This window comes from Aphelocoma coerulescens, chromosome 6, assembly GCF_041296385.1.
Source record: "Aphelocoma coerulescens isolate FSJ_1873_10779 chromosome 6, UR_Acoe_1.0, whole genome shotgun sequence".
NCBI lineage: Eukaryota > Metazoa > Chordata > Aves > Passeriformes > Corvidae > Aphelocoma > Aphelocoma coerulescens.
The window spans coordinates 30,349,894-30,364,602 of record NC_091020.1 but is presented as its reverse complement, the minus strand read 5'-3'; the positions used below and the strand labels follow the sequence as shown (position 1 = coordinate 30,364,602).

At 42.8% G+C, this 14,709-nt stretch overlaps 1 protein-coding gene across 4 annotated transcripts in view; it reads left to right on the top strand.

Moving 5' to 3' along the window:
* Nucleotides 1-3,163: 3,163 nt before the first annotated feature.
* SHTN1 (shootin 1) overlaps nt 3,164-14,709 on the top strand; it is a 54,813-nt gene continuing 43,267 nt past the window's right edge. For 2 of the 4 annotated variants that reach the window (XM_069020117.1, XM_069020116.1), the window contains exons 1-2: nt 3,164-3,335; nt 10,034-10,086. In XM_069020117.1, coding sequence (XP_068876218.1) covers nt 3,278-3,335; nt 10,034-10,086 — 111 coding nt within the window. In that variant the 5' untranslated portion in view covers nt 3,164-3,277. Of the gene's footprint in view, nt 3,336-6,145; nt 6,323-10,033; nt 10,087-10,414; nt 10,505-14,709 lie in introns of those variants that run through there. The other 2 variants (XM_069020119.1, XM_069020118.1) reach the window with 2 other exon arrangements.

Genomic DNA, 14,709 nt, shown 5'->3' with positions numbered 1-14,709 from the left:
TCTCCCAAAGGACATGGATTATTAGTAGTAGAGTTAACTTTTCAGCTATCTCCTAACTTAGAAAAATATTAGCAACAATTGATTATTTATTATTATTATTACTACGACTACTACTACAGCTATTACTGTAATATTAATAATAAATAATACTATTGTAGTAACACCCATCCTACTCTTGCAATCAACACAAACAAGGAGAGCATTTGAAACAAGATCCTTGTTTTAAATGCTGGCTTTTCAAGGTACTGTAACTGGATGTAGATCTAAGTGAGTAAAAACAAAAAGAAAAATTATGAAGCCCCAATATAGAAATTATGGAAGTGAATTCTTTTGATGTGGACATATTACTTTGAGTAAATAAATAAAACAGTGGAAGAAATGACTTGCTGTCTTTGTGGATATCAAAGGGATTTTATGCCCTGTTCTAGCTGCATACAACAGACAGAACATTGTTGGAGGATGAAAATGTCCGGTGTCTTGGCACCGTGCAGGGATAAGCAACCCTACAATGACTCTCTTGCAAATCCTGCTATTACACTGCACAAAGGAAATCGTTTGGAAACGAAAGGGAATGATATCAGCAGTGGGAAGAGGCACTTGGAATGAGACCTGTGGCTGAAGGGAAGCCAACAAGGCAGCCCAAGAAAGGACACTAAAAAGTAAAACACTGGCAAAAGTGCTCTGACTTAAAGTGGGCGCTATTCAAAACCAAGGTCACCCCAGAGCTCCAAGGACCTAAATAGGACCTCTGTGTTCCTTCAAATGGAGGCATTTTGATGTGTGGCTTTATTTGTAGCTTTTACGTTCAGCTTCTGGTTACAGGCACAGATTCTGGTTGACTCTTTTCCACTAGGCTGAAAAGCCCTCAAGCATTGAAATTACCATAACCAAATAATTTGTTTCCTTTTTGCTCAGTTAAAAAGATCAAGGGTTTGAGGTCCCTCATTGCAAAGCACTCTCCTCAAACTTTAGGTCATTTTTCTTCTCTTGTGCTTTCTCTGTAAATTTTTCTGTACCATTTATTTAAGAACTGGATACAGAAAGTTTATTTTGGTCTTGTCAGTGTTACAGAAGAAACTTTTTACCCTGCTGTCAGCATACCCCAATTCTTTTGCTACAGTACCTTGCTGACAGCACTTACATAATTACTTGCACTTTGCCTCCCACTTCCTCTACAGAGCCTTCATTCTCCAAGGTCATTTCCCATTCTTTGCATATGATTAGGAGCATGAATTCGTAACTTTGCATTTGGTACAGTTAAAGGTGTTTTGTGCTGACTAGTTCAAAATAAGGTGACTAGCTTATGAACTTGACTCCTTTGCCTTACATGGGGCATACTAGGCTTCTGAGACATCAGCACAGCTCACATGGTTCTCCTGGCTTCTTTCCAGGACGCTACACACGTCATTAACTACCTCTAGGACAGAAAATGCTGTAAAGCACCAATATAGAATCTCTTCATGTTTTAAAGTTTTGCTAGGTCAAAATGGGAAAACTAGAGGACACTGTGTGGGAGGAAGGAGGCTGGAGGACTGTTTGTAGTAGGGTCTTTTTCCTTTCACTCTCAGGTATTTCTAACTAATGTTGCCACGTCTGTGTGTTCTGACCTGCCTGCCACAGGGATCGATGGGTGTTTGCCAAAGAAGGACGGAGGGAGGGAGGGAGGGAGGGAGGGAGGAGTATGAAATGTACCTTTGCCCATGCCAATGTGGAGATAGCTGCTGCTCAGCTGAGTGCTGCTGGAGCTCAGCAAAAAGCATAAACAGAAACAAACTCTGTGTTGCACTTACTGTCAGCCTTTGGATAAACTGGGTAAGGTAACCATTTTAATACAGAGATTATCACTGGATCCCCTCCTTTTTCAGAAAGGGATCATCAGACAATAGCAAAGAGAAGTGTGTTCTTCTGAGGTGAACACAGCAGGTCAAAGACCTCTGCCCTAATGTTGTTCCAAAGTTTCCTTAAAGTGCTGAACACTTGCATGCAGTTGTTTCCCTAGGATCCTCACAAACAGTAATGCAACCTTCCAGTTTCTTTTTTTAAACCTTTTAGCTTTCTTTGTACCAAGGCACTCAAACAGCAGCTTTATGTCCCTACCACTCCTCTGGGCCATGCAGGGATCCTCATTGGAAAGCTGCCCTATGCAAACTGTGCAAAAGGGTGTCTTAAAAATGCAGCACCACACTGACAGCTGTGTGGGGAGTGGAGCTGGAGGGCTTAATCCCAGCTCATGGGGGACTGACACTGTGGGAGACCCTGCCTGTGGTCTGCAGTGGGACCTGGACGGGCTGGATCCATGGGTGGAGACCAACAGTTTGAGGTTCAACAAGGCCAAGTGCAGAGTCCTGCACTTTGGCCACAACAACCCCCTGAAGTGCTGGGGGAAGAAGGGCTGGAAAGTGGCCCAGTGGAAATGGACCTGGGGGTGCTGGTCAACAGCCAAGAAGGCCAATGGCATCCTGGTCTATATCAGGAATAGTGTGGCAGCAGGACCAGGGAAGGGATTCTTCCCCTATACTCGGTACTGGTGAGGCTGCACGTTAAGCGCTATGTCCAGTTCCGGACCCCTCAATTCAGGAAGGACACTGAAGTGCTGGAGCGAGTCCAGGGAAGGGAAACAAAGCTGGAGGAGAAGCTGAGGGAGTTCAGCCTGGAGGATGCTCAGGGGAGACCTTCTCATTCTCTACAATTCCCTGAAGGGAGGCTGGAGCCAGGTGAGGGTCGGGCTCTGCTCCCAGGCAACCAGTGACAGGACAAGGGAACACAGTCTTAAGGCAGGGGAGGTTTAGATTGGACATTAGGAGGAATTTCTACACACAGAGGGTGACTACACATTAGAATGGGCTGCCCAGGGATGTGGCGGAATCACCATCCCTGGATGTGTTCAAGGAAAGACTGGACGTGACACTTGGTGCCACGGCGTGGTTGACGTGGATCTCTTCGGTCATAGGTTGGAGCCGACGATCTCAGAAGTCTATTCCAGCCGAAACGATCAGCGATTCCGCTCGCCGCCAGGCCGGCCGGGCTCGGGGTGTGTCCCGCCCGGCGGAGCTGCCCGCGGGCCGGGGCGGCCGTGCCCGCACCCGCACATGCTCACTGGGGCGCCGCGGGAGTCTGGGCATGTGCAGAGCGGAGCGGGCCGGGCCGCTCGCCGCGCCCGCCGCGCCCCGGGGCTGCGGCCGCCGCCGCCCGCCCGCTGCCAGGTGAAGCCGCGCTCGGTGGGGCGGAGCGCAGCGGGGCAGCCGCCGGCCCGTGGCGGCGGCGGTGGCGGGGCAGGATGAACAGCTCCGACGAGGAGAAGCAGCTGGAGCTCCTCGCCAGCCTGAAGGACCAAGGTAGGGGCGGGCGGCGCCGCCTCCGGCGCTGGAGAAAGCGGCTCCCCCCGCTCCGCCGCTGGCCCGGGCTCGGCCGGCGGGAGCGTGGCCGCCGCGGGGCGAGGGCTCCGCGCCCGGCGGGGGGACGTGGCGCGGCGGGGTGGGCGCGGCCTGGGCGTCCCCCGGCCCCGCTCCCAGGCCCCTTGCTCTGCCCGTGCAGAAGGGAAATAATAAAAGCCTTAATGAAATAAAGCAGGGGAGTGGAACGTGTTGGCTCTTCCCCATGTGGGCGCCCGCCCCGCAGGTGCCCGCTCTTGTCTGAAGATGGGTTGGATTGGATAATCTCGGAGGGCTTTTTCCAGCCCAGTTGATTGAGTGGCTCTGCGAGCCCGGCCGTCGCAGAGGCCGATGGCGAGGGCGGGAGGCGGCGGTGCCGCGGCACATGGGCCGTGGGTGCCTCGGCCCGGCCCTGCCCGCTCGGTGCTGCCCTGGCGGGGAGCTGGGTCCGAGCCCCGGCCGGGCTGCCGCAGGGCCCGCAGGACCGGACAGCTCCAGGCTGACAGTGTGTCCGCCTCGCTGTGCCTCCGCGGCGCTGAGCCTCGCGTGGAGCGCCGGGCTGTGCCTAACCTGGCAGCGTGTCTCATCTCCCGCTCCGTGCTGCAGGATCCGATCCCCACCCGACCCATCAAACAGCTGCAATGTCGGTCCTCATAAGCGAGCAAACTTCCCGCTGATAGCTCAGGGCTCGCCCTGGTGCACCATCAGTTTCTGTAGAGCTTTGGTAGTTCCATCCTGGCTGGTTTGGTGCTGGATGTGAGTCGCTTTCGGTGCTTTAGTAGAACAGTCCAGAATTTCAGCATGGTCAGTTTCATGAGTGCACAGTTTGACTCAGAAACTAAAACACTGTAATATTTAATCTTCTGCAAGAAGGCACGTGGAAAAGAGCTTGGGTGCTCATAAGCCATTTTTTTAACTCCCCTGTGGTCAGTCTGTCCCTGAGCCAGGTTGATCCAGCAGAGGTGCAGCCTTAGTTAGTCAGGTAGGCACATTCAAATGTTGGAAGATTTGTTTGAATTGTGAACATCTCCTTGTGCACCAAGTGGTCAGTGTTGCCTCCTGTGCCACAGCTTCATGTGCAGGAGGTGTGAAGGAGCCACTCTGGAATTCACAGCTGGAAATTCCCACAACTGAGCTCTCCTGGTCTCCTGTGAGCCTGGGATGAGCTATTTGGAAAGGACCTATTGGACAAAATTGTGTAAAAGAGTGAAATTACAGGGGTGTGATAAGTGCCCAATTTTCTGTCATTCATTCTGATCATAAATGCACTCCCTCACCTTTGCTGCATAGCAGAAGCTTTTCTTAACCAAGTTTCATCTGGATATTAATGGACTATTTATGACCTGCTTTGGCACTTTTTAGGTTTTTCTTAGACACTCAGCTTTGGAATTTCACGATTACCAGCAACACAAGTTAGATTCTGCCTTGGAAGGATTCAGTGGGTGTAAAACAATAATCTTACATCTGTGTGTTTTGATAATCTGAGACCAAAAAGTAAGGCTCAAAATCTGGTTCTCTTGCTAACTGACTGCTTCCCTCCAGTACTGTTGCCTCCAGAGGGCATTTGTTAAAATGACAACAATCAGTTGCAAAAAAGACAAGTTGGGTTATTATTTAAAGAAAACTGAGCCCATTGAAGTTGTTTAGAGCAGGGCTTCAGTTCTGCTCTCTGAAAGTCTTCTACACCAGTGGGCTGGGTATCCTTTAATGTCTAAGGAAATTTTACAGGACTAGAGGAATTAGTTCAAGGGAAAGTTACTGTAACTTGAGGACTGGGTGTCCCAGATCCACCTGAGCTGTTGAAATAGAAGCTGTACTTAGCAGACACAGTCCTGTAAGGCTCTGCTCTTGGTGGATGTTCATCCCTAAACACAGGAGTTCTAGTGTGTTCTTGTGATGCTAACATACACTTTTGTGATTATGTGGCTGGTGAGAAAGTTGTTTTAGGTAGGCAAAAAGTTAGCCCGTGGGAAAAAAAAACCTCTTCTGTTTTACATCTAAAACTGAGCAAAAAATATGGTAGCACACATAGTTAAATCAGTAGTTAAATTGTGTTAACTTGATGAGTCTGGTGCCTAGAGTAAAAAGCTCAAGCAATGAGAAGGTAATGAGAGAAATGAAATTATTCTAATAGTAAAATAAAACATATTGTTCCTGTAGGTAAGTAAAATTGCTTACTCTTTATATACTGTAAATTTGAATAGATAGTGTCCCCTCCATTCTTATTGATAACAAAACAAGACTATTTTAGATACCACCAACTTCCCTCAAGTAATTTTAGGATGGTCTGTTGAACAGAGTCTCTTAATTTTCCTGTTTATTGCTTCCAAATGTAGGCAACAGTATTATTTTAGAAAAAAATGCAGTTGCTGGAAGGATCTGCTTGATCTGAATATTTGGGGTAATGAGTATTGTCTTTATTTTGTTCAGAGTGCTGTATGGCTTCAGATTCCCGATGTGTAGTCGGATTTATGAGAAACACAGATTGGCTTGGAGAGGTTTCAGAAAACATTCCTTCAGTAGCCATTTCCTTGGTTTCTTTTTCAGGATGTGATTTTCTAGTCTTGAGAAACTTGCCTGGCACCAGGTAAATGAACTGTCTGAGAAATGTTGCCATAGGTAGAAGGGAAGGCAGATAGCAGCATGTGGCTGACTGCTGTCACATTTCAGCTGCTGCTTATACTTCTCCCAGCCAAGGTCAGGAGATTGAACCTGAGGCAGGTGTTTTGTAGCTGCCTGCTCAATGCTCAGTGGCAGCTGTGAGGCTCTCTGGGGCTTGGGCAAATTTGCTCTGCTGTTTGGCAGAGCTCTGAGCAGCAACAAGGACACTGAAGCCATCTGTGGGCAAGATTGCTTATCTTTCACCCATGCTGAATTTTCCAAGTCCTGTGGGTTAGACTCAGATACCTGATACTGATCATTCTTCAGCTTGCTCCATTACCGAGCTTAAGGTGAGCATCATGAAGAAACAAGATCTCTGTATTGATGATATTTTGGACTTTAAAGTGTTGTTTGAGTTTTAATCCTCAAACAGTTTTCTGAAATGGCTTGGTTTAATAAAGCAGATCTGCCATAAATAATACTATTGCCTAACTGTACTTTTAGTGATGTTTCCAATGGTGCACACTTCTATTCAACTTGCCTTATATTCCTATGGGTAAGAATTAAACACAAAACAATTTGGCAAACAAAACCTGGTTGGTTGAAGAACCTGAGGAATGGTAGCAAACTTGACTAACAGCTGAATCATAACAGTAGTTGATTACCTGCCTGGAAGATTGCCTTGTTTGGTTTTATTGGCACTGCTGGTACCTTGCCCTTAAAGACAGAGTCATCTTCTGCAATAGTCCCTTTTTTGTTCAGTTGAAAACAGGAGTCAGTGGTCAAAGTGTCTGGAGTTATAAACTGGGTAAAATTACACTTCAGCACTGCCACTGTCATAGCCACATTTCTGGTCACTTTGCTAAATTACAGTGGTTAACAACTGCTGTTAACCACACATATACTAAAGGTGTTTATGTTGCCTGGATTTTCTTCATTTTCGAAAGGTCTAACCTTGCTCTGTGTTTGTTGGCTGGGTTTGATGAGGTGTGATGATTTCCAGTCTCTAGTCCCAAACACTATGGCTCTGCATGCTTTTTTAAAAATTATGATCTATTTGATCTCTTAAAACTTTTTCTTATAATGTCAGCACCTTTGAATAAGGGAACATCATGTATCTTCTAAGGCACGGACTAGACTGCCAATCTGGCAGCAGTATCTCAGAGCAGTACCTTTTAAATGTTGCTATTGACAAGCTCCTAATGTCTGAAAAATTTATTCTTCTTTGTGGCAGGTGGGTAATTTTTATGGCCAGAGAAATTTCTTAGGACACCTTGTTGGCTGCCTTATTCCCCTGTGTAGTCATCTGCTCTACAACTTATTTTTTTCCCCATGTACCTGTGTGTATATCTTCATACACAGCAGCCATCATTCCCCAGCAGAACACATCTTGCTTGAATGTATTAATGTTTTTCCCACTTCAGTTTCTTGTATTGAACCCTATCTTATTTTCATGAACTTGTGAAGGCAAATCTTTTGGTGTGAACTTAGTGGTTGGTCTTTATCAGGCAGTGGCGTGTCTGGTTTCCCTGCCCTGTTTTTTCCAGGAAGCTGTAAGACTGCAAGATGCAAATTTGGGGTTTTATTAAAATAACTTGTACACACTTCCACAGATTTGAGTAAAATCAAGGTGTATGGGAGCACAGATGTAGGAGCTGACTTACACTATTTCTACCTAACAATTACCTTCATGTACTTAGGTGATTTTTATTTGTTTATTAACAACTGTTTGGTAATTGAGCCTTGTAAGTTTCAGCAAATGCAACTGATATGTGACCAAAAGCTTGTTTTGCCCATGTAAGCTTTAGGCCTGATAATAGTTTTATGTATTCTGAGTCATTGTAAAGTGATGAGTGTAATGCCATCCCATACATTCCCCTTTACAGGAGGAGGTGTTAAAAATGCTGCCCAGGCACATTTGGACATAGTTTGCATCTGGCTGGTGCTGCTAGTGCCATATTGCATCCTGTTGAAGTACTGATCACCTGGATTTGGTAGAAGGGATCTTTGAGCCTAAAGTGGGGAACAAGGGAAAAATTGATCCCTTTTGGCTTTTGTTTATCCTCTGACAGCACTTCACATGCACTCTGTGCATGTCGGAGGCCGTTGTTGTTTGAGAGTTTGCACAACGTTCTTGGCCTGATTCTTCCTATTCCATGTACACTGGGAGGAGGAATGTGGTGGCAGCAGCTCCATTAAAGCCTCTGGTGCTGACAGGGGTATTTCTGTCTCTAATGATATATCCAAAAAGGCAAGTGTTAGTTTACTTCTACCAACAAAACATGACTTGATCTGGATAGCTTGTTTCATCTTGAGCAGAGGACTTCTTGCACTGTCAGCTCTTTCTCTTGCCTGTACCAGTAAAGTCATGCCTGGTCCATGATATGGAAGCATAAACAGTGGAATGATACTTGCTTCCTTTGACAGCTCTACTTATTTTTTGATTAAATAAGTAGGTTTGAAGTGCAGAAGTGGCATTACTTATTGATTTGGCATGGAAGGGCTCTCAATCTACTTGAAGGCCACCCTGGTTTGCAATATAAATACTGAAGTATATATGCATGTAGCATTTTTAAAGTTTGGGGGTTTTTTTAATTTGTGGTTTTTAATATGTAGCTTTAGGAAAGGGGTAGATTAATTTTTTAATAAAAAGAGTAGGAAGAGTCACCACCTCACTCTGTGTAAATGAAGGTGTCTTTTCTGTGGTTCACTGTGAATTATAGTCATTATATACTTTTACCCTTATGGCCTTGTTTTAGTAATAAGTGCTTTTTAGCCACAGTAAGTACCTAATATATAAAACATCTAATTTAGATAATACTTACATTTTGTTAGCAAATTCAGGTTCGGGAGACACAGGTTCACAACTAAAAATCAAAAGACTAAGTTTTACAATTAAAGGAGCTTCTGCATACAAAGTTACCTACTTAATTTAATACTGATAAAGGGCATTGATATGTGCTTACAGGACAGTCCCTTCTGGCCAGCTGAGCTGTGGAGTGTGTAGTTGGTGCATAAGTGTGGTCATTGTTGTGAAGGAACATGCTGTGTTCACTCATGTTGGCTATTTTGGGGTTTTACCCTTTTACTGTAAGAAAGAGCAGGGCTGGCTGGGAATATGTTTTGGGTGGATTAAGAGCTATAGCCCAGAATATTCTGTTATTTATTTTCTCCTTCAGGGCTAATGATTCAGAGTTCTCTGTTCGTGGAGAACAGAAGAGAGCTGTTGAGGGTGGGGCAAATCTGTATTTACATTTTGCAGTCATTTGTAGAGTATTGAATGGAAAGAATGACTTTGCCTTAAAGGCGAGTGAACATGAGCAGTTTTCAAGTATGAGGGAGCTTGAATTGTATCTGTTGATACAGTTTTCACTCATTTTCTTGCATCTGGATGGTAGAAGTCTCTTCCCTTGTATTCCTGAAGGGAACAGGGAATGCTTGGCAGTGGAGCAGTCATGAAGAGGCACAGCCTTTGTGTTCCTGTGTAGGAAATACATTGTTTCACCAGCGTGGTTTCTTTTTTGTTTATCTACCTGTTGGTTTTTGTTTTGGTTTTTTTTTTCCTGCTTCTTGAGCATGGGAGGTGGGTAGGAATCTTGGGTACGTAAGGAGAAATGGGGACAAAGTAAAGGGATGGATGGGAGACCCTGGTTTTCCTGGTGCAGGGATCAGCTACTGTGCAGGTACCTATATATTGCATGAACCATTCTTTCTAGGATTGATCTGTAACCTGAGCCAGTGTGGGTTTGAAATTGTCACTGCAAACCAGTATATTCACCTTGTAATTTTTGAACTCAATCAATAAGATTGTTTAATTCTACATTGATCAAAATTGATTGTTTTGGGAGCTACCATCTTTTTCAGACACTTCCTAATTGCTTCAATTCTAGAAGGATATCCAGTTCATAAGATATTAATAGGCTATTAATGAAGTTTATGACCCATGTTATTTAAGAAGTCTGTGTAGACAAACAGAAGAGTTTTCAATTTAATCAAATGGAGAGCAAATTTGGGAAGAGGTACTGCTACATTAACTTTTTTCTTTTTTTTTCCATGTGTAGCTATTGGTGAATATGAAGAGCTTAGAGCAGAAAATAAGAAAACGAAAGAAGAGGTTTGTATATGTTGATTATTCATTTAATACTAAAAGGCTAAATACCAGAATACTGTGTTGACTGTGGCAAATTGTTGACTGCTTTTTTGAGTTCACTGTTACTTACTAATAATATTATTTGTACCTATGTTTTAAGGAGCAGTGAATGCAACTCTCACAACTATTCTGGCTGTCCCACTCCAGAAAAGTTCCTGTAGATATACTTTAAGTGATTGCTGCTTTACCAAGTTTGCCTGTGATTACAGTGAGAACAGACCAAGTCACGTGTTTAGATAAAATTGTTTCTCTTTGATCTAAGTCTTGTTTTATTGTAACTTCATTTGCACAGGGGACCTAATTACTGAAAAGAAAGAAAGAGAACAGCTTCCCTCAGCCAGCCCTTCTGAACATTCAGAATGTAGGAATATGATTTCTGAAGGTAGGGAGGAATGCAGGGGAGTCAATGCTACACTGTATTGTAAACAAAATTCTTCTTTCTCCACTGTGAGTGAGCTGAAGATGTAAGAAACCTGTTAGTTTTCATATCCCTGTTAGCTGCCAAGGCATGTATGTTTAATTCAGCTTCTTCTGAAGTCATTTTGGAAGAGTCATTTTTAGTTCCAAATGTTGCAATTCAAGGCTGTATTGAGAAGACCTTGTCCTTAACTCTTTTTTTATTATTAAAGAAAATTTGAAACTTATGTTCACTTATGATTGAGCAAAGATTTTATGTATTTCTACTGAGGTCAGCATACTGTTCTTCATTCCCTCCTATCCACTGACCTCCTTGTTTTCTTCACTTTGCTTGTTGCTGCATTCCTGTTCTGCTGTCCTTCACCAAAGTCTCAGATATCCCAGGAAATCTGTCCTCTGTCTTTGCTGTTTGGAAGAAATGCTCAGAAGAAAATGAGAATAAAACTGAGTTAGACCAAGATTCCATCCAGCCCAGAATCCTGTTTCTGACAGCGGAAAGGGAGGCCTGTAGGAGCATGTTTAACACCTGGGCAGGTTTCTCTTGCAGTTCTCCAAACCATTTGCAGCCTTGGAGCTTCCTCAGCTGGAAGTGATTTCAGCATCCTGCCCTCTGCTGCTCTCTTCCTTTAGTTTGTCCCATGCTGGCTGTTGGCTTCTGTCACATGTGGGGAGTGTCATGCCAGGACATGTGTACACCACATGAAAAACAGGCTCTGCAGCTTTGCCCTGAACCCAAGTCATATCAGCTTTGGTGTTTCTTCTGCAAAGCTTTGTTTAGCTTGGGAAGGAAGGACTGGGGAGACTTTCCTGAGCTACATTTTTTATTTAAGTTTTTTTTTTCTTCAAAGGGAATTTCAGTGAAAATTTTTATTTCTGAAATTGAGATGGAATGAGATGTTCTGAGGTTTCTTCCATTCTGCTCTTCTTGCTTCCTTGCTCCTCTCTCTCACAAGACTTCTTTCCTACAGCTGCATATCTCTAGCTGCTCCTGTGTGTTTCAGCTGGAGGCTGCTCTGAAGTTTTTCAGAATACTTGCATAACACCTGAAAATCCTCCAAGCTTGAGCACATGAGGATTACATTCCCAGCTGAGCAAATAAGTTAAACTCGTGCTCGGGGCTGGATTTACAGTTGTTACGCAAGTATTCTCCATCCAAAAACTCCATCCTGCAAGTTGGTGTGCTTGTGTGAGCAGTCATGGTTCATTGTTTAAGTGCTTGGGCTCAAGTGGTTAAGTGTGAGGCCCTCAGTGCATTTCCTCCACAAAAAAAAAAGAATCTACTGATAGAGAGTTCATGGTTATATTTGCTTCCAGTGCCATTACTGGAAGAAGCTGTTCCTTGTGTTACGGCCCTAATCCCAAAAGGTCTTTAGCACCTCTTGCTTTGTATCTTAGTTGGAGCTCTGCAGGATCAAACCTGCTACTGGAAAAATCTATCACAGACTTTCTCTGCCTGTGGGTCTGGGAAGTTGTGGGTGACTTCTGTTCAGTTTCTGCCACTGTCTGTCACTGTGAATGTAAGCAAATGGCTTCCTCTGTATCAATTGTGGTCACAGAATTGCATCGACAGGAGAATGAGAAGTTAATTTTTTTAGCAGGTGACTTGCAGACTGTTTGTGGAAAGTGCCACAGAGGAATTAAATAGCAGTCTGTGTGTATGTGCTTTTGATACACTTGGTGGAATATTTTCTAAGTCACTCTTATACTTGTATGGCTCTGAAAAATGAGCTGTGCATGCAGAAATTATCCTAGTTTCCATTAGACACAGGGAACTTGGTGGATAATTGGCAGCTAACTTAAGATATAATTTTAATTTTTGAAAATGTATGCTCTTTGTTCTGTATTTTTTCTTAAAATTAGGAAGTAAATTGACTTTTACGTGGGTTACTTTGTTCAAAGCACTGCTGCTTTAAAAGGATGCTAATAATCACAAAAATTCAGGAGCAAAATATGAGATCTTTGATCCACAGTGTCTGTTCCTCATTGCCTTGCAAAACTGCCAATTTGGAGACCACTGGTGGAGTCTCTGACAACATTTCCCCAGGTATTTTGTGTTAGTGTTTTTAAATACTTTCAGAAACAATGGAGCCAAAATGATACTGGCAGATTATGTCTCTTAGGTCACCTTTTCTTATTGATGTAACCAACAAAACATTCATACCAGCCCCCCAAAAATGCATAACTACCGTTCAGCTGCACACAAATGTGGGTGACTTAATATGCAGTTCTGACATATTCAGAGTCAGATCATGAATAAATATTTGACTACTTGCTAATCAGATAGAAATGACTCTGAACGCTGGTTTTGACAGTGTTTTGTCATGCTGCCAGTAGGGGGAAAAAAAAAGCAAGACAGCTATCCAAAACAGTAGGTGTAATACAGTATCTGTGTTACGTCATTCATGGTGTTTGCTCTGTTAAAACACACATATGCAGTGGGTTATGTGTTTTGTCACCTAGTGGGAATGGGGAAGGGATTCTGCCTTGATGACATGCTCATTGTTTCTGTAAGCAGGGTATTGCAAATGTCATTGGATACTTCAGAGCACTGCACCAAACTCACAGTTTTAGAACAAGCATTAAATCTGCATACATTTCACAATCTGTGTAAACGGGAAAGAATTGTGTCTTGTGTTGCTTAGCAATGGTTTAATTGACTATATGACTACTACGTGAGCTTCTTGCATCTTAATATCTGGACTGAACAATCTCCCTGTTGTTTTTGCCCTTTGAAGGCCTTTTACTGAATTCTGTGGGAGCTTATGTGCAAAATAGTTGGCAAAAAAGAAGCCTGCTAGTGGAGAATACACAAGAAACTAGAAATTAAAGTATTGCCTTGTATATTGGGTACCTAGAAGGCAAAAGTCTGAAAGGAGTGGGATTGACAAATCTTCTGAACTTGAACCAGCAAACATGAAGAATATATGGAGTTATTCACAAAATTAATTTTGGCAACTGGACTGTTAATTTCTAAAAATACAAATGCAATGTATTTTTACTGCTAAGAGATTATATTGACTCCTATAGCCAGTTCAGGACTGCAATATTGTCTGTTTACATTGTTGGGGTTTTTTTTAAGTGAGATAATGGTGGTATAAATATTATATTACTAATACTAGATATATTCAATAAAGTAGAATAAAAGCTTATTTTGCTTTGCAGAGAAGCTGGAACTCTTAATTAAGTTAAAGACAGAAAATTGACTGGCAATTCAGGAGTTACAAACTTCTTTATTTTTATTCAAGGGCACTCTTTAATATGGAGCTATCCCTTAACACTGACAAGGGCAAGCTTAGTAAGTACATGGAAACTGTTTCTCCTGAACAGTTGCATGTGCTTGAATGTGGAAAGTGAACAGCAGATTTTAGAGTAATGTTACACTATTTGCCTTCTAATATTTAGGAATAGTGATACTTTTGTCCATTAATGATTCTACTGTGTATGCTTCAAATTGCTTTTTTGAAAAGTGAGGTGATCATGAACTTCTAAGGCTTCTGTGGAGCATTTTATGAGCAGCTCATAGTTCTAAATTTTGATTTTTAAACTTTTGAGTTTTAAAGGTTAAGGGCAATTTATTTTAAAAGGTGACAGTATTTTTTACTATGAAACATAGTTTATAGGCTTTTTATTTTTGTGGAAATTTCAAATTTGGAACAGTTTAATTAGTTAGAGAGAATCTCATATTTTCCTAATTCTTAGAAGAGAAACAAGAGTATTTTTTACTATGAAACATAGTTTATAGGCTTTTTATTTTTGTAGAAATTTCAAATTTGGAACAGTTTAAGTAGTTAGAGAGAATCTCATATTTTCCTAATTCTTAGAAGAGAAACCAGGGTATTTTTTTGGAAGGACCTATAACAGCTCTGCTTGCATGGCTCTGATTGCAAGACAGAAGGCAAAGTGCTTTCCATTGATCATTTCAGCAAGGGCAGCAATCTCCCGCTCTCCTTTTCTTCCTCCTCTTTCATTCTGAAGCACAGTAGCAGCAAAAAGAAAGTATTGAGAAAGCTGCAACTGGGAGCAGGAATTGCTCTGCAGAGACCCAAGCCTGGAGACCCTGATTGTGCAGAGAAATGTCGCAGTTATGAGGAGAATAGTCAGCTTGCCGTGGTCCAAATGGAGCTCTCTCTGCAAATAGCACTCGAGGTGAAGTGGAATAGGTCATTTAAC